At 38.0% G+C, this 20979-nt stretch overlaps 1 protein-coding gene across 2 annotated transcripts in view; it reads right to left on the bottom strand.

Annotated features, from left to right (window-relative positions):
* shq1 (SHQ1, H/ACA ribonucleoprotein assembly factor) overlaps window positions 1-20979 on the bottom strand; it is a 34487-nt gene that overhangs the window by 13214 nt on the left and 294 nt on the right. Inside the window, exons 2-11 of one of the 2 annotated variants that reach the window (XM_084425520.1) lie at window positions 20400-20473; window positions 19647-19808; window positions 19220-19284; window positions 15218-15340; window positions 14958-15127; window positions 14729-14841; window positions 14423-14523; window positions 10281-10438; window positions 8670-8723; window positions 3590-3713 (exon numbers count right to left, since the gene is read on the bottom strand). In XM_084425520.1, coding sequence (XP_084281646.1) covers window positions 3590-3713; window positions 8670-8723; window positions 10281-10438; window positions 14423-14523; window positions 14729-14841; window positions 14958-15127; window positions 15218-15340; window positions 19220-19284; window positions 19647-19789 — 1051 coding nt within the window. In that variant the 5' untranslated portion in view covers window positions 19790-19808; window positions 20400-20473. The remainder of the gene's footprint in view (window positions 1-3589; window positions 3714-8669; window positions 8724-10280; window positions 10439-14422; window positions 14524-14728; window positions 14842-14957; window positions 15128-15217; window positions 15341-19219; window positions 19285-19646; window positions 19809-20399; window positions 20474-20979) is intronic. The other variant, XM_084425519.1, reaches the window with a different exon arrangement.

Raw genomic sequence — 20979 nt, forward strand, 5'->3', positions numbered from 1 at the left:
GATTTTGGTGTGAAATATGACCTGTATATGTTGTTGACAAACTTGGTAAGATTCAGCCTTAAACCACCAATTTATTAATCATACAAAGGGTGACACTGACTGCTGTCTGTGTGGAAAAAACTCACACGAGTGAACAAAAGAGCTATACTCGTGAAACAGCTGCAAAAATCACATTAAAGATCATTGACATCAAATTATGCTGCATCAAATGGCCTACATCTATCATCGTGAATACGGCAATGTACTTTTTAAGATTGATCACGTTGGCTTAAAGATGACAATTCCTGCCAAGGAAAACAATGTATCTCAATAAGCTACGACAGAACTTAGCAAAAAAAAAAAAACTTTTTTACAAAATGCCATGAAAACGAACCTGCTTCCAAACCAAAAGATAAAACGATGTATACTACCATTTGAAAGTAAAATTGATCAAAAGTTACAGTAAAGTCCTTTGTTACAAACTATTTCTATTTCAAATAAACACTATTCTTTTGAAGTTTATCCTCATAAATTCAAAAAAAGATATATCATTGTTTCCACAAACACTGTTTTCAACATTGATAATAAGAAATGTTTCTTGAGCAGCACATTAGCATGTAATTCAGCTTTGCCATCACAGAAATAAATAACATTTTTAAATATATACAAATAGAAAACAAACCTGGAATTAAGCCTAGTACATATGAGGGGTATTTAACATGGTGCTATGGAGGTAACAATGTCAAAAAGTTTGGAAACACTGTGCTAACTGATAAAGCTCATACCAGTGCAGAGCAAAACAAGTGGAAACTGAATCCAAGTTATGCAGTTAAATGAAATACAGGCATGCCCCTGAACGTTCAGATTATATATATATGTATATATGAGTGTTTATATTTGCCCACAGTGCATCTTTTAGGCCGTTATCCATAGTCTCCCTCCTCAATCTCCTTGAGGGCCGCTGACTTTAGCAGGATCTCTCGGAGAACAACCAGACAAGCTGCCAGAGGGCTGTTCAAATATTTACCCCTGGATAGCATTTCCATCACGGCTTTCCTCGTGCAGGATCATTAATGGGTTTGTTTTCCTACTACCTACAACTGTTTTCTTTCACAGCTGGTTAAACGAAGTGCCTCAAATTAGAGTACACACACATCAGATACACACCTCCATTCATGTTCCGCCGACAAATTAATTACCCAGGACAGTCAAGGTGTCACAGGATAGCCTGCTTTCCGAGGGGAGTCACACGCTGTTACCGTTCATTAAAGGGGAGCCTTATTGCTCGTGAGGCTTTGCTGGTTGTAAATCTACAAATTGTAAACTTCTTCTGTGGAAGTCTCAGGACTAAAAAAGGTTCGTCCAATCATTGCATTCGGTCCGAATGAAATGATAGGAAGTCCTACCTGCCTGTGAACATATGTATTTGCATACCTCCGCGCACCGTGTTCGCTCAGACATCACACGTCATCAGCGCATTACATGAGGCTACGCAGAGGTGTAGACAGTCAGAGCACCCGCAAACAAACAGCAGCCGCCTTTTACAGTTCCTCCTGAACCAAGACAACGAGCTTATGCTGCGTTAACAACCGTAATTAAGAGATGCAACCCTGTGACATTCTACCCGCATAGAATTATGCGTTTCTATACTATCAATACCCACCCAAAGTAGGGTGGGATCTTATGATTTCAAAGCTAGTTTGTTATTGCTAACCTCTACGAAATTGTCTACCCTACCTTTTATAGTTGCCCTGTATATTGTCGCACTAATTCATCAAAATTGGTTATTGTTGTCTGTGTTTAGTTATGATCCTCAGGGATCAATTAAACATTTACTGTACATACAAATGTAATGTATGTACATCTATTATTATTAAATGTCTGACTTATATAGTCTTTAAAATACAGCCAGAAATGGTATTCCCAAGCATTAAAGTATGAAATAACGCAGGGTGGGACTTTGTAGGGTTTATCCATCTTGATTTGACTGGATCATCATTTTTTTTATCTGGTCTTTATAGAGTCAACCTGAAAGCTAAACCGATCCTACTTACTTAATACACATCCCTGGTCTTAATGGGAAAGGTTCAGTTGTGTAACATTCCATTTCACCAGAATTTTTCATCAAAATTATTATTTTTTGCCTACATCTAAAAAGACTTCCCAGTTGACGTCTCCAAGTGCCTTCCTTTTTCAACCACTTGTCATAGATAGACACATTTTCACAATTCAATCAGTTCCTGATGGAGGAGGATCACGCTACCTTTTTTTCTCAAACTGAATACCATTCAATGGGTCTAAAATGTGTTGCAAACAATGTTTCTTTATGAAATCTTTCATGAGTACTTGTCATTCTCAGTCAGTGCAGAAAGCTGCCAGTACCTGACATGAACCTGAAATCAGTGAAGTGTGATTTTGCTTATCTAATCTTGTTTTGTTATGTAGTCTCTGCTCTGACTTAACTTCTCAAATCAACCATACCTTGCTAATCCCAAACCTTACAAGCCCTTTAATTGAAGTTATTTATGAGCGCTAAAATCAACATGTGTTGGATAATCTCACCACACACGCCCCAAAATGTGTTTACACAGCGCTTCTGTCTCTCCCACAGATGGCTTCTTTGATTTAAAGGTTGCTCCTCTCGCAGAGATATCAAAGGCAACAGTGTCTACTCGGCAGAATCGCTGATTTCTTCAGAAGTGAGGAGACATCCCTCTCGGATTCCCTCATTCTTAACCCCCCCTCCCACTTACGCTGACAGAACAGCAAGACTAAGCACACGAAGACATGAGCAATCTGTTGACTGACTTGTCATGGAAAATGTCTTTTACCAAAGCACCCTGCTGATCAGGGAGGGTTGGTGAGCGTTGTGTTAAATTTGGTCCAGAGTGAGCAACACCGTCTGCTGTGGGTAAATTTAGGTTGCCTGTCAAGCTCTTGTTGTCATTAGCCTCTTAAAGTCAACATGAAATAGCATTCGCAACTCACACTTCTGTAGTGTGATGCATTTCCGAGATTTACTGAGAACAAAATATGTGGGATAGGACTTCATAAATTCTTTTACAGTAAAAAAAAAAATAAAATCTAAACATTCTTATTTTAGACTTGTTTTGATTTTTTGTATTAATAATATTATATTTCATATTCTGAATGTTATTATAGGCATAAAAAAATATGTAAATTATTTTATACAAAAACAAAACAATTAAATGACTGCACTACAGAAAAGTCATTAGAAAAGCAAAATGACCTATAACAGAAGACTAATACAATATCAACTAGTTTTTTAGCTATTGGTTACTAAAATGTAAAGATCGCAAAGATCAGCAACAAAAAAAATTATAATAAAAAAATATATTATTTATATATATATCATCAATGGGATAATTTGAAGAAACCTGCCTTTATGGCGATATGAAGTTGAAAGAGATACGCTTGCTTTCATTGGCAGCAGGGATTCTTGTAATGAGGTGGAAGCACTGCAGGGTTTATAGGGTGAGGATCAGGTCATGAGTTTAGTCTTGACCCTCGACCCGATCCTTTGGTGGCTTGGAAATGCCTAAGAGGTCTGTTTTTAACTGGGAAATAAAAAAAGAGGGACAGGACTCACCAGACTGAAAAATGCAAGCAACGTCTTTCACAGCTCTTGTGATCAGGGAGAAATGCCGATAGAGCGGGTAGCACAAAGTCCTCCTGCCGAAAGACACCAGCACATCTTGTACCGAGTGATACGTCTGTAACACACACACACACACACAAGCATGGTCTGTAAATTGCTCCAGATCTGTCTAGGCATATTACATCAATCATTTCTTAACTCCACTGGTAATTACAGCAAATTGCTCTAATTATTCCCAACGACTTCTCGTTTTATTAGCAGGGTAAATAGTAGGTCAACTTTTAAACACCTTGGCAAGCGGCGTTCTTAATTGTAGACAGTGTTTAATCGCTCGCCTCAGAGTTCTCCGTAGTCTAAGCATCAACAGACAAGTGCTTTGGGGAGAAAAACATGTCTTTATTCTCTCTCTCTCTCTCTTTTCTCTTTGCGTTTTCCAGCCTCCCACTCTACCTCCCCTCCGCTATTCTCTCAGCAGCTTGTTAAGAATGCACCCGGAGCCATTCTAGCATGTCATCATAGCTCATGCACTCCCCCAGGCTATTAAACACTGGTGTAAATAAGCCTGCTGGGGGGGGGGGGGGGGGGGGGGGGGGGGGGCATTAAGGAGCATTGGCTTTACAGTGGTTAGGCAAAACACAGGGTGGAGAGGAAGAGAAATGAAGGAGATTGAGAGAGAAAGAGAGGGGGAGACAATGATAGGGTGTTGAGAAACTACATTAGCATTTCCTGAAGGAAATACCAGTGCTTGCAAGATAGCTGAAGAATAGCACTGAAGTTTTAGGACGCTTCAGTTTCAGGCCATTGTTCTGTGTAAATGAAATGCCTCAGAGGCAGTGTTTTGAGTTCTACTGGCTGTGCATAAGAATCGTCACATAATGCAACACTGTGTTTGTAGCAGTAGGTGGCTTTAAATGGTTTAATAGATGCATGAATGAAAAGACCAATCACAAGTTAGTATGCAAATAACTGCAAGACAATCATAATTTGTTATACAAATATTTGAATGATGTTCAATCATTTACTCATCCCATTTCATACAAGAGAACCGAATGAATCATTCAGCATGATTTTGTGAACTGGATGAAACAATTAACTGAAAAGAAAAATAAATAAACAAACAAATGCCAGCGTGCTAAAAAATAATTAATAAATATAATGATAAACAATTTCACAAATATTTATATAAAAAAAATTCAAGATACAGAATTGCCATCAAGTTTATTACAATGAAACTAGTGACAAGAACCAAAGAGCCAGATAAATCCAACTTGTCAACAAACAATTCAACCTGGTTGTGAACAAGATCAACCAATTCATTGAAAAGAAAAGTCTCAAAATTGGCTGCTTTTCATGAACTCTCAAGGAGAACTATGTCAAGAGTGTTCAGTGAATAACATGGACAGAACGGTCTGTTCCTCACACAAACCTTTCATATGATTTCAAATGGCTTATATAGGTCATATAGACTACTTTGTGAAAATAAAAACACATAGTAAACATAAGGTTGAAATGATCGACAAATCAAAGTTTAACACGAGTGTTAATTTTGACAGCAAATTCTGATTTAGTTTAAATCATATTTTAGTCATTTGAATTGTTTGAGTTTTAGTCTAGTTTTGGTTGACTAAATATAAGATTTTAGTCAACTAAATCTACAGTCTATAGTCGAATAATCTATAGTCTATAGTTGAACCGTCAAATCGAATTGACTAAGTCGACTAAATTCTAATGGGTTTAGTTTAATCGTAATGCATCAACTAAGCTTTTCTCTAAAATTTCCAAACTCATTACATACTCCTGGAGAAAACATCTATTAACCTGTTAATATGAAAGATAGTAAGGTTTGAACATGCAATACAGATGACTTTCTTAAAATTAAATAAAACCACTTCTCATAAAGAAACAAGAACATGTTCTTTTTAATCAATGATATATACATTCTTTACAACAACTTGCATACAACATTCTTCATTCTTTGAAGTAGACATATATTTGTATAAATATAGATGAATCCTTATTAAAGTTATTTAGTCAAGATTTTTTTTTTGTTATCTGATTAACATTAATGACGAACAGCAGCAGGTTTAGACTGCTGTCACTTTAAGGCCGACTGCACGGATCCAATACATAATTATGTCACTTAAGACATAACCAACTGCGTTCAAGTGAATACTCACAAAATTATGCCAAAATGCCAGTTTTGGCGTGCATTTGTCCGTTAAAATAGTTTTTGGAGAAAGCTTTTTGACCAAGACTTTGGGGTCAAGTTCATCCTTAAAGGTATAGTGGAGGATTTTCTTTTTCCGGGTGGATCATCAAGACTATTGGTCCTCCTAGTTGTCAATCATTCTGGTGATGTGTTTACGTAAGGCCGTTGTACGTGCTCGTCCCTAGGCAGTTTTCGCTTTCTGCGCATGCGCACTTTCAGGTGTATACGTGTGGTGAGCTACGGTTTCAGCCATTCATTGAAGCTCGCCGTTCTCACCGGGTTTTTTCAAAATGTCTGAGGGTCGCAAGAGAAAAAGTGTCTACGAATTGTATGACAAGAAGAGAAAGGCCTCTGAAGAAAGAAACAAGACCAGAGTGTTTTTGGGAGAATATTTCACACGCTGGCGTGCGCTAAAAGCACAGGTTGGGCTTCCCACTGATGCCTCAGTCGAGAAGTTTCTACTCGACAGGTAAAGTTTGGCATGCTATTTGGAGAAATCCATTTAAAATCACTGCTAGTAAAGTTAATGTAAGTTATGATTAGCGATGCTAGCCCTGGCACAAGTCACGCACTAGGCTCGTGCATGCTCTCTCGTGCACACGTTTAATAGGCGTTCCCTCTCGGGAGCAGGTAGAGTGTTGCGCATGTGCGTTTTTTCAAAAAGTGGAGAGGGTGGTTCTTTTCTAAAATTCGGGAAAATCCTCCACTATACCTTTAAGAATATCTCAACATAAAAAAATTAAATGACTGCACTACTAAAAGTGGAAAGATGCGAAAGATAGCTCAGTTGAGTAGGCTACTACTCGTGTCTCGTGCACTGACGTCTGTGAGCGGCTTTCTGTGAGCGCACCCAAAACCACACTGCATTAAGCTCCCTCTCGTGTCGTCACGCTTTTTCAGATTATTCCATATGTCTGCTCTTCTCTTTCTCCCACACGTTTACATTTTTTAACGTTTAATGAGACATGCAGCAAGTGCATGCCAAATTAGGTCCCAGCGTGTGGATCAGCACGTTACAGTTCAAATGTGTGCATCCACCACGTAGGGCATCAGTTCCCAAATCATCCCTCCCTAACATTTTAGTCTCGTTTTTTATCCGTCGACGAAAATGTCAATAGTTTTTTATCATAGTATTTGTCATTAAAAACTGGATATTTAGTTATTGTCTCAATTTTCATCAGTGAAAAAATGTCGTTGACGAAACAAAATTAACATTGTTTAATACTTCAGAGGTCAGAAGTTTGGGACAAACCCTAACACGAATGTTTGAGGAAGATCAATGTAGAGCTGCTTTGCAAGCACTAAAAAGGAAAGAGTGAAAGAGGAAATGAGGGGGCAGAGGGTTTGTGTTGTTTTGTGTGTGTGTGTGAGAGAGAGAGAGCAGGCAGTTGGAGGATGTCATTACCACCCTTCCATTATCAGTATTGCAGCGGAGTGCTGGCTCTCAACGCACTGAGCTGGGAGAGGTGTCGGGTTACTCGTCCTCATTGTCACACTCACTGTGGAAATGTGGGGGATTAGGGACTGCTGCCGCCCCAGGAGTCAGGATACGCGTACACACACGCACACAAAGCTTAGAGCTCTGCTAACCATACGCAAGCAGTTTAAGGTTAAATGTGTCCCTCGCTTTGGTGTCCACTTTGGCACAGGATGGATTATGCTGATGATGAAAATGTAAATGCCTGTCTGCTGCATTTCACTATACACACGTTTATGCAAATCAGGAATAAGCAAGAGTAATCGAGTACTCGGAGGAGACACCAATGATCAATATTTATTTTTCAATTTCTGCAGTAACTAATAGCCCAGAATGCACATCAGATGTGTGAATTGGTTTTTTTTTGTTGCGTTTCAAATTTAGACCAATTAATTGCGGCAGGAAACTTGGTGTGTTGCATCTGGGTAAGACAAGTGTTAAGAACATGCTTTTAAAAATGGCTGAGCTTAGAGATGGACAGTGGCGTAATCTTTATGTATTTTAATATCAGCAGTGGTTCAGAGGATGACAAAATACCCTTATCTTAAGCTTCTGTTCAGTTAAAATTTGCAATGTTAAGCACAAGTAACGTCATACAAAGTGTGCAATACTAGAGCTGCATCCATGAACACTCCCTTTTATCATCCCTCGTATAAGAAACCAGTGTTATTTTAGTTTTATTTGTTTACTATTATAGCATTTATGAATATTTTGAATTGGATTTTTATATTTTCAGTTTTCTTTTCTTTTTTAGTTTAATTTTCAATAGTTGTATTATGTGCTTCTGATTTTTTTTTTTTTTTTTTTTTTGTTTAATCTTTAGTTTTAGTAATTTTAGTGCTTCAACTGATTTCCTCCTAATGTTGAGAATTTATTCCATTCCATCATGATAACGCTGTATAGTGTACGGTGAAAACTGTGTAAGGAATAGTGAAATGAAGGAACAAGTCAGCAGTATCTTCATGAATGTGTAAAAATCTGTTGCTTATGTTCTCTCATACATCTTGAGTTCAGCATGACGGACATGAGCAGAGGCAAAATGTCCATGTTTTTCGACCTTTCTTTCCACACTGACAGCTACTCTCACTCGTAGTATGAGAAAGTCTCTTGGCATTGTGCTGATGCTTACAATATTACTATAGCAACTGAAGTAGATACATGGGATATTGACTACATTGTTTGAACAAACAGATCAGATTTAATCACTTGCAGAATGGCAGAGCAGACGTTGAGTCCTAAAGCTCAGCTTTGAACAAAGCCAGAGTCTCCACATATGTGAACCCTCCAAGTTAAAATCTTGTTAACGGTCACTCGCTCATTCATTTGTTTGTTCGTGCCGTCAAGGCCATGTCGTGTTTTGTTATGCTGCTAAATGTATGACATACCTCCAGCCAGCTGAGAGTACCGCTGAGCTTCCTGATGGTCCAGGCTGACTCTACCTGGAAATCACAACAGCATTGATCAATATTGCCATCAACGATCCTACACTTTATACAAAACTGAACTATACTGATGTCAGACACTATACACGGCAGGCTATATAAAGCTGGTCAAAATGTTAGCATAAAGCTGCTGTCACACTAGACTTTAAGCATGCCAAAATTTCTAGAGACACTGCAACAGTTGTAGTATGATGCCACGCTCTTTAAAAAAAATGCAATTCAGCATATAATAAGTGAACAAATGTAAAATATGCAATGTACTCTACTTTATTGCAATGCTGCATTTCTGCAGATTTAAAGTTTGCATTCTTTTATTTCAGCTTAGAGGTCACTCAGATCATCTATTAGTCACATGTCTTTATGTGATATGAAACTGTGGGGCAGAGTTCACCAAACTTGAACTTTGGAACACAGCAAAATTCACATTAGCTTATGTTTTCTTGTCTTCTGCATTCGCATTCCTATGAATGGAAGTCAATGAAGGAAAAGTGCAGTGTGACCATCCCTTAACTATGACTAGCAATTAACCAATATAAAAGTTGAATATTACATAAATCGCGTTATTCAGTAAATGCTACAATACTGACCATTGCTGAAAGTACACTGATGTCAGAAAATGATTCATTTAATTTGTAATAATATTTCACAGTATTACTGATTTTACTGTATTTTTGGTAGCATTTTATTTTACAGTCCTGTTCCCCATGTACATACTATGTACATATTATAGTAATTGCAATAACTGGGTAATAACTATGTACTAACCCCTAAACCTAACCCATGCAGTTCCCTTATATTACCCAGTACTTTCTAAGTGCACGTACTGCGTAAAAAAAGTATTTTTGATGCTGTGAGCATAAAAGACTTCTTACCAACCCCAAACACATGAACGGTAGAGTACACAAAATAGTATCAAACTTCAGACATTTATCGGTTATCAGCCATAAAATAACTATAATTAGTGACTTACTGATATCGGCCAGAATATTGATATGGCGCATCCCTATTTTGACACTTTTCATTAAGTCAACAGGGATGAAAGAACAGGAATTAAGGAAAAGAGGGGAAATGTTGCTGGATTCAAACTCCCGTCACTCACATGAGCACCACGGCTCACTGAGCACAAGCGCCAACCACAAAGACACAGCTTCAATGCTAAATTTATCACTTTAGACAAGAGAATGTTTTAAGAAGGTTTGATATGTCCTCTAGCTATTATGATTGAATGGAAGCCCAGATTTCTACTGTACATTTAACATATAAAGCTTGGGAGTCAGTCCAACAGACCTCTTCAAAAAACGAAGCCCTTGCAACATTCTATTACTTCAGTTTCGGAAACTGTGTTTCAAAACATAACCGCCAATTTGATATTTTTCATATTTATTTTTTACAATTACTACCATGTGCAGTGGCCTCCAAAGAGACTATCTGGAAAACATTACAGGAATGTATAGACTTCCTGGAGCTTTATTGCATGTGAAAATGCCAGGACCTGCACGCTAAACCCACTTACTAGCCGAGAGAGTCATCTGTGGCATTCAAGCGTGCACTTACATTGTGCTCTCCCTCTGTAGTGCGCACATCATAGACATACGCCAGAATGATGTCCACCAAACCCAGCCAGACGTGGAAGCGCGCTTTCTTATCCAGTAAGTACGAACGGTTTTTGAATTTCCTCATCTGCTCCTTTTCCTCTTCTGTGAAAGTTATTGCTGAAAGCAAAGAGAGAAAAAGAGAGACATTCAGTGTTGTTTATCAAGTTATCTCAGGGAAGTACAGTCAAAGTCAATATCTGACAAATTCTCCCCGAAAAACAAGTTTAAACGCAGGGCTCCAGCAGTGAATGATGGATGCCTCTGCTCCGCGGAGAGCTTTAAGAAACAAAAGCATGTTCGCCGCAATTATTTTTAAATCAGAGTCGGAGATGAGGCTTTTGAAGCATAGTAAAGTTACCGCACGGGAAGAGCAAAGTTACACAGCTTGATTGATGCCCTAAACTGACTTGATACTGCACCAGGGAGGAAGGAGTCGAAGGCAGGGCAGAGAGAGAGAGAGAGAGAGAGAGAGAGAGAGAGAGAGCGCAAGTCAGCACTTTAGTAGCAGCTGAAAGTGATCCCTCTCCTTGGCTTCAGTGCTGCCCCTGATAGAGCCCCTCGTGTGCATGCTTGCATGTCCATAAAGACACACACACTTTAAGCCAGAGTTGGCAGAAGTCAAGCTCTGGCTCTGTTGGGATCTGCTGGATTCCAGCGACATGACGACTGAACAGCTCCCCCATTTTCTCTCTCTCTGACTACCTGATTTACCCTCACACAGCTGCCTCCGCCTGGCAGAAAACACTGACTCCTGAGACCAAAACCAGGAGCTGAGGAGGGAGTTCAGCTCCACCCTAGCTCTTGTCTTCGCCTTATATTAAACTGATTCTGTCCCCAACTACTCATTGACAGATTCAGGGTTTTTTCTTCTTTTTTTGTGTATAACCTAACTCTTAGCACTTTACAAAATATGGTACATACAATATACAATTTCAAAACCATTCCTTCTATGTAAAAATGTGTCAAAGAAACAGTTCACCCCCCTCAAAAAATCATAATTTACTCACCCTGATTCCAAACCTGTAGGGCCAAACCTTTTTTCTACACATTACAAGTGAAAGGTGACCGGAGGTTGCGAATATTACTAGAAATTCAATTTTAATGGTAATATATTTTCAAATTTAATTCATTTCTGTGATGGCAAAGCTGAATCTTCGGCATCAAGTCATCAGTCACTTCAGAAAACATTGCAATACGCTGAATGTTAGTGCACACAAAGTGAAAATCTTGCCTCATTTCATAGCTGGCCTATTTCATCTGAGAACCAATTAGGTGTGCAGTTTCTTCACCACCACCTCCTCATTTTTCTACGACACTGAGTAAATTGCATTTCCGGCTGTATGCAAACAAAGTAGTTCTCATGTACTGTGAATGTTCCAGATTTGAACATATGTAGTAATGAATATTGGCTTGTTCCTCACAAAGCAATTCAGAAGACTTGAACATATAGTATATAGGAAAATAACATGGTTTCTGGTCACCATCCACTTTAGTTTTATCAAAAGGAGCAACCTGGACATTCTCACTTTTTCTCAGTAACATAGAACATAAACATGCTTCTGTTTAAGAGCGAGTAAATAAATGACAAAATGTTCTTTTTTGAGTGTACTTACACATTTCTAATGTACAAATATTGAACATGTCTTTGAGGCAATAACAGAATTCTTTATGGTTTATCCTTCACTTAAATGGTAAAATCTGCAAAAACAACATCTGACACCACACAGGTGCCCAGATCACTAACACAAACAGCTATTGGAGTGAGATGGGGGAGCTGAATAATGAAGTGCATACATGCATACGCATACGGTGAGGCTGTTATCTCCATTGGGACCTAAAGTGTGAAGTTACCCGATACACATGGGAAAGCAAGTACACCACCACATGTATACACACACACACACACACACACACACACAACATAAGGGGAGAAAGTAGACACAAGGGAAAAAAAAGTCTTGAATTAGAATCTCAGGCAGTTAACGAAACATTAAGTTTCTCACCATTAAGATAAAGAGGCAGAGAAAGAGTGAAGTCTATTACTATTCCATGACATTTGTGACCTGCATAGAATGTACATAGTCTGTCAAGAACATGTCTGAGTTTCTTTCTTCCAGCAACATATCATGTCCTGGGAGTAATTAAACATGACCAGAGGTCAGATTTGACATTTTCTTCCACAGTTTTGGAGGAACATTTTGGTGGGTAGATGGCAGAATTTTTAGATATAAAAGCAAATGATCCACAGAAGGTGCAATTTGATTGGAGTGACCAAATTTAGCCATGTGACTGTGATCAAAGATACAGGGCAGATTGATTAAGACGCTTGTGTATTGACTAATCGTGGATCATGTGACTTAAGTGGTTACAGTAGGAGGAAAACTCTTCAGTCCACAAATTCTGGTAACCTGTGACGGCCAAATACAGGCTCTCAGACTGCTGTCGCTGCATGGTGTGATTTACTATACTGTACATTGTGCGCCATTGAGTTGGTTAATGAATGTGCTTAGTCATGAAAGATATTACAGTTCAATACTACACACTCTGGATTATTTTTAAGCAAAATATAATTGATTCAGTTTGTTTGATTTTTGGGTGAAATATGACCCAGACATGTTCTTGACTGGTTGTGTGAGATTTAACGAATGTTAACCAAACTTAAAATGAACAAGCTCACCCTAATACCTAAAAAGCAAAAAGCCTAATTAACTTGAATGGCTTAATGAGCCACATCCAGTCAGGAAAAAACATAGAAAACATTGAGGAGAAGATATTTTGGCAGCGATTTTCCCACTTCAGTCAAGATGTTCAGGACGGTCTGTCCAAGCAATTAGTACCAATTAATCTGCCCCATGCATCCAGCGTACTGATGAGATCTGATGTATAGAAGCGTCTAAGTCCTAAGTAGCTAGGAAGTAACAATGTTACTTGATTGATTGACAGCAGAGACAGACAGCTTTGGAGAGCATATCTTGAAATATCTCCATCTCTCTATGTTTAATCCCTCCTCATCTGCTTCTTCTGTGATAGGACCAGCTGTATAACCCCCCTCCCCCACGCCACACCAACATATGCTTGCAGCTCAGAGTAATTTCCTCATTCTGTAAACGGGCACTAAGGAATTAGCACACTGCTCTAGTGATGAACGTGCTGGTGTGGGACATGTCCATGTCTGTGCCGCTTTATCACACACACGTCAATAATCCATGCAACTTCAAACGTGCCAGATTTTAGTGTTTGGTAAATTAAAACAGCTGTGCCAAAAAAGAAAAAGACAGACAGACAGACAAACAAACGATTGATAGACAGACAGACAGGTAGAAAAGCAAGAAAGCAAGATAGATAGATAGATAGATAGAATGCCAGATTGACTAATAGAATGACAGAAAATACTGATCAATAGACAGAATAATAGAACAATAGATAGAACTAACGAATGAATGATAGATTGATGATAGGTAGATAGAAAGACAGATAGGTAGATAAGATGAAAAAGATGGAAAGAAAGGGATAGACAGACAGAAAGATAGAACTATAGACAGATACAACCATAGATAGATAGATAGATAGATAGAAGGAAAGATGAAGAAGAAAAAAAAAAAGAGAAAAAACAAATGGGAAAGAGAGCACATTTCTTTGTGGGCACAAAAATGGGCTGAGAGGTAGTTTGTGCCTCGTTGACTAAACTAACTCAGTGACTCACACACAGCCTCATCAATATGACTCAGCAGTTATGAAACAACGACAAAAAAACACATAAAGCCAGGGACACACTAATCACACAAAGAGTGCTAAAACAACGCTCCAAATAGTTTCCAATCTCCTCCTATATGCAACGTGTGAACACGACGCTGTCGCTAGTTGTCTCTTACGAAATGAATGATCAGTTTCCAGCAAAGGCGCGCCACCTGCTGGTAGAAACTAGAAGCTGCAATTCTGGAAATATTCCAGTTTACATTGTAAACTTGGCGACCTCAACTTAACCCGACCCAATTCTCCATACTGAGAGACACACACAGGACAAAGCGGTAATTATGCACAGAATGTGTAAATACATTTAGAGAGTATAACTTAGTGAATCTGAGGAGGTAAAGGTCTCACAGGTGTCAGAGTTTGCTGAAGAGTCGGGGCTCAGTTCTCTCCACCACGGTTTAAACTTCAGCAGGTTTCTGATCTCCTCCTCGTCATCATACAAATTTACCCTGCATCAATCAAACAGACCTGCCAATCAATCAAACAGACTCCCAAAACAAATTGGGTCAAGAAACAAAGTTCTGGATGAGTGGATGTTCTGTTGTGTGTGAGATGTTGAATGAAATGTTTTAAATATTCATGTCATTGTACTATTTTTTAGTTTTGACAGATTTGATGACATTCAAACACAGGAAGGGGGAATGGTGGACTTACATATAATGGTCAGCACAAAATATTGAAGTCTCTGCATCTAGTCGATTGCGTCTTCTGAGCTCAGGAGCGGTGTTGTCGGGATCCTTCACGTCAATCACCTCATTCAACTCCTCCTGATTGGCAAAACAACGGGTTGTCCACAAAAACTCTAAGTCATTTATTCTTCTTTTTTAAAGAAAGATTAAAAAAAGACGGTATCTACAGTACCATCAGGGACAAACGTTCTTACTTGCAGTCTAGTGAAGACTCCAGACCTGAGGTTTCCAAAGCCATACTTGTGGTATTCTTTCAGCGTCTCCGCTGAGGTTTCGGTGTAAATCTCCTGTTCTATCTGCCAATCAAACTCCTCCTCTTCATCTTCCTCCTCACATCCTCCACCACAGGCCTCTGAGAGAACACCTTCAGAGGGCGTTCAGAGAATACAGAATGAAAAGAAATGCCACAAGAAGACGATCAGCTTTTCATACCCAAGTGAAAATGAAACCTCACCTGTGTCCTCCACCAGGGGTTTGGCTGATCTTGAGCCTTTAGGAGCCAGGAGACTGGTGAGCATCTCCAAACCCTCAAAGTGCTGTCCGGCCGTCTCTTTAGGGACATGCAGCGTGAAGAGACCTGATACATACAGTACACACATAATTAAAGTTGCTATGCAATTCAAGTAGAGACAGATCTTTTTTTCTGTACTGTGACCTGAATGTAAACATGCATTCGATTGTAAGAAAAGGGTTTGAAGAGAAGTAAATGATTGGAGATGTCTGGTACATGTCACCAGAGAGAAGTCTGTTGTTTCACTGGAACATTGAGAGATGATTTATATTTTAATTAAATGTGATATTTTAATTAAAAATCACGAGGTTAAAAAAAAATAAAAAATAATTTTCTCTATCCAATCACCACTGAATCAATTCCCGGCCTACATTTTTTCCTTCTTCCTCAATAATGTGTTTCACTTGGATGTATGTCTCAATACAGAAGAGATGTGTCATTATTTCCGTTACATTTAACCGTTTAAAGCGACTGTTCACCCAAAAATGAATATTCAGTTCTTTCTTCTGTTGAACGCAAAATAAGATATTCTTTTGTCCATACAATAATAGTCAAGGGGTCCAAAACAATATTTTTCAAAATATAGTCTTTTGTGTTCTACAGAAGAAGTCTTGTGAACACTCTCGCTGACTACCACTGGTGGATCAAACCGATAGTCCCGCCCCAAATATATGCCATTGGTTAACACTGTTGCCGTGTAGGGCTGGTCGGATTCTTAAACAAACCGAGCAAATGCTTTGAAAGCAGATACTTTTTTCTGGGAACACAACCTACATGTGGCTTCCTTATAGTTGTCTCTACTTATTAAGCTGGGACAGGAAAAAAAATATTTTAAATTGAAAAAAATACACACATCATCATTAAAATGACACTAATTGCCTTGATTGTATTCCTTAAAAAATGTGTAAATGATTTATAATTTCTAATGTAAACATAGAAAGCAATTAGTTGCTATATGATAGGAGACTATTAAATTATTCACTGGCTGTCGATCAAAGAGGACGCGCTGAAATGAGGCCAATGAGATGTCAAGCAGAAGATCCCGTGGCCATTAGGTATAATTAAAAGCGCTAATAGGCAGCTCATTAAAAGACATGTCGGGAATACGGCAGATCGGTCAGACACAATCACAGCGCTGCTTCTGCTGTTTCTTCCTGAACTAAAGATTGATAAGTACCACACGAAAAAGAGGGAGAGAGAGAGCAAGAGTATAATCAAAGTGAAGGTGTATCCCAATAAAGAAAGAGATCGTTATGATGCTGACAGCTCAAATGGCTGATTAAATGTGAAGAGTTTTGTGCTATAATGAAGTCTATCTTCAGAAAGAAAGACAACGAGAGAGAGAGAGAGAGAGAGAGAGAGAGAGAGAGAGAGAGAGAGAGAGAGATTTCTAACTAGCTTAGACTGGTCACAGGGATTTCTTCTTTCTCTGCTTAAAGGGATAGTTCACCCCCCAAAAAAATTTTTTACTCACCCTCATGTTGTTCCAAACCTGTATGACATTGTTTTTCTCTGGAACATAAAGTCAGATATTTTGAGAAATGGCCTTAGTGTTTTTTTGTCCATACAATGGAAGTCATTGGTGACCAACCAGTTTGGTTACCAACATTCTTCAAAATATCTTCTTTTGTGTTTTTTACAGAATAAAGAGAATCCTACAGGTTTGGAACAAACATGAGGGTGGGTAAATGGCAGAATTTTCATTTCCCATTTTACACTTTTTATTTTTATTATTTACTTTTACAAAAAGAGAGGACAGGAAATTATGAGAGGGACAACTCCAAACCCGTGCCTTCCACACAAGCACGATATCTGGAGTATGTGCACTAATCACTATCCCTCCAGACTGGTTTTCCATCTTTGACTTTGTGTTTTCTTATGCAAACAGGAATTTGTGGAAATTGCTAAATTATAAGGGTAAAAAACAGAGAGGGATTATATTCCACACATTATGTGCCAAACGGTTACAATCTCAAAGTCTGTGTCTGACATCTTGCAATAAACAACATATAATTTTAGACCGTAATAATGGAACATTAACAATTAAAATGGTGTTATTTTAAAATGACAATAATTGCTTTGACTGTAGTCCTTGCAGATTTGTGAATGATTTATAATTATGTGTTACTCTGTGTAAACACAGAAAGCAATTAGACGTTCTTTATGATTGATCGACAGCCAGTGAAAAATTTAGCAGTAGTCTAAGACACGAAGGAAAAGGATCCTGTGGCCATTACTTAGCAACTGGAAATCTTCATGCTATTTTGAAGAGCCAGTTTGAAATGTTCTGAAAATTGTCAAATCAAAGCGGTGTATAAAAAAAGACTAACCCATCAATCAATTCCATGGGAAATGTAAGAAAAAGAAAATTCTTGGCAGTCAAGTAACAATGTGATGCCGTAAATTCCGTAATATTTCATCTTTTAATTTGATTTTTTTAAAAGATACATTTTAGAATTAATTTCCACAGGACAGTACAGACTAGAGCCTCTTTTGACGACAATCCAGAACTTGAATCAGGTTGCCCTGAAATTTGTATTCTTTTAAGTCCTGTGAGTTTTGTATACTATATCCTGTATGTGTGATTTTTCCCGAGTGCAAACCCCTGCAGCAGATTATAAAGATTATTGTTCCAAATAATTATGATGAATAGTGCTTTTGTCTCGTGTGTAAACTTATTGAAGTAAAAAATAATAGTTTGTGCTGCCGCTGACCCAGAGAAAGCAGTTATCATGTATTAGTTGAAACAGCTTCACAAGCAGTGGTCTTTTCAACCACACAATATCAGTATGTTACAAATATCTGCATTATCACAGAAGTACTGGGAAGTTTATAATTCAGATAAAAACACTGCTGTCTACGGAAGCACCTTTTGAAAGTAACTTGGCACTTCAAATAACGATTGTAATATCCATTACAGTTACGCCACCAGGTGGCGACAAGTGGCTTAAAAATGTATTTGTCATTGAATTATTCATTCAAAAGATTTGTTCAAAAGCGCTGATTCATCCAGTAATAAAACAAGTGAAGTACTTGTGAGTCATTGATTCATTCATTCAAACAGTTTTTTTTTTAAAGCAATTCATTAAGATTAATTAAATATTTTAAATAGACTGCAGCAATTAACATTTTGTCAGAACCTCTAGCAAATTTCATGTTATTTTGTTTAGTTGTCTGTTCAGAATCATGGGAGAATCGTGATATCTGTTTTAAAAAAAGAAAAATTTGAAACGTGATTCTTAATTCATCCAGAATCGTGTAGAAAGGCCAGGACACATCAAGCCGGGCTGTTTTTGAGCATCGGTCAGCTTTATTTTTCCGGTGTGTTCTGCACCGTTGGCCCTAGCCGGACACTGTGTGGGTTTTTTGGGCCGATTCAGCATCTTGAATCGCTGTCAGTGAGAGAGAGAACTCTGATTGGCTGTTCAGCTTAGCGAACGAGTCGGTGCGCGAGAATAAAAGCGAAAGTGATTAAAAGCGAGCAAAGACGGTACAGACAGAAGGCTGTTATAATTTTACATCATCTTACCTGAGCATTCAAATGCATGAATATTTTCATAATAACATGAGCCAACTGGAATGAAGAAAGTGATTGAATTCAAAACGATAAGCAAGCGCTGCTGTTTGCGGTTTGTATATCTGCAGTCCTAGTTTTGGTTTCCCCTTTTGAATGACAAAAATGTACTATTGATACCTGGCTGCTGATATAGACAGAGATTCAGAACGCACATGATAGTTGACAGTCTCCTTTAGTCCTTTTGGTGTGTTCAAGTGCAGCTGACAACACAGTCAGCTTTCGCCGCCGCTAGTTCTTTGACATCGGCTTGGTGTGTCCCGAGCTTTCTCTAAAGGTGCTTCTGCTGAAGCTTGTGAGGTATTGACTGGCAAACAAAAGCAGCGCAGGTTTTCTGAGACTACAGAACGTGTCTAAAGAGTGATTGTTACCTTTATCGATATCGAATGAAGCTTTTTCCCGGCCATCTTCAACTATTCTCCCAGGCAGAGTCAACCTTCAGGGTAGATGATTACACAAGATTCATTAATAACAATACAAATAAAAATTAAATAAAAAAATATGTCCATAATAATATACACACGTACGCATTTATCTTCAATACGCATTTGCCAACAAAAACCACATGCATATGTTCCTGCTAATAATCAAACTTAAATACAAGTGGCATCTACAAATTATTCCAGGCATGTTATCAGAACTTGCAATGGAATTTATTTTAGAGTGGATGAGGTGTCCAAATGCTTTTTTGGGTCTTTGTATTTGTAGGTAAAAAGCTTTGTAATTCATCTTATATTAAGTATTTTCCAGTGTTTTAACATAACAGAATATCAAACAAGGAGTTTGCAGGTGAGTCACCTGAGAAAGTATGGCTTGGCATAGAACTTCAAATCTTCTCCCTGGATGTAGATGTCAAACTCAGATGTTCTGGTGTAGGGTACACGAATAATCACAGTAAGGAAATTGGCATCTTGGCTCAGTTCAAACGCCGGTGTTATCATGATTACACACAGCAATGGACTGCAGCAACGAGACAGAAAGATTTAGACAGATTAGAAAAATAATTATTCAGACATTTTAAAATAGTTGGCAGAGGGGGAAAATACTAAAGGAATGCTACTGAAACTGTATTATAATTTGAAACCAATCCTAATGGGATTAAACAAAATACTCTATCAATCAAAAATGTTCAGAATTTCGGTTTAGTTTCTGATTAAGCATTAAAAAGGTAATATAATATAATTTAATATAATGCAGCAATGTACAACACAATCCTATTAGAATTAAACAAGGATCGTCTAAGAATAAAATAATATCCTACTTACAAAATCCCAGCAAATTCTATTTTCTTTTCATATTTTAAGAGCACCATTTTATCCAGTAGAATATTATTCGATTTAACATTAAAATGTCCTACAAGATAATTTACCTTACAGTCCATAAATGTTGTTTTTTAGTGTGGTAATCGATAGTATCATGTCATCTTGGCAGTTGGCACAATTCCACTTAACAACTAATAAATTAGCAAAGTTACAGTTAAAACGTAGGTTTACTTGGACTGTGTGTAAAAAAACCCTCTAAAGGTTGCTTCTAAACAAGAGAATCAACTACCTGGCACTGTGATATGAACTAAAGATACTTCAGTCTACTCAACTCCCTGAGTCTGTTTGACATGCAGTCAATATCTGAAGAAAGGAAAGAATAGGGCAGCTTACAACTCCACCTTGTGGCTATTTGATTTGAACTAAATGAGACATACCACAACACCTTTGGCAACTAGTACATTATAAACATTGAACGTGATTAGTTTAAAATTAAACTTTATTCTATTTCAACACAACACAACACTGTTATTCACCAGTTAAGACACAGTCTGATAATATTGAGGACTAAAATGAAAGAAAACATCGATAAATGTCATGCAAGTAACCAACGTCGTTAAACTGATTTGATGCACACCTTAGAAAACAAATCCAAAATAATACATGAAATGATAACTAAAGCCCACTGCAGGTAAACAGCTGTCAAAAGTCTGCCTGTGTTGTTTGTGCCTGCAATGTTTATGCCATCATAAAGAAGTAACGTTAGGCAGGACACGTTCCATGCACGTTTAGACTTTAACGTTCTCAAATTGTATAGTACGATATAAATAAGGAAATGGCAAATAATATAAACCTTATATAACAAAACA

The sequence above is a fragment of the Rutilus rutilus genome (assembly GCF_951802725.1).
Source record: "Rutilus rutilus genome assembly, chromosome: 12".
Taxonomy (NCBI): domain Eukaryota; kingdom Metazoa; phylum Chordata; class Actinopteri; order Cypriniformes; family Leuciscidae; genus Rutilus; species Rutilus rutilus.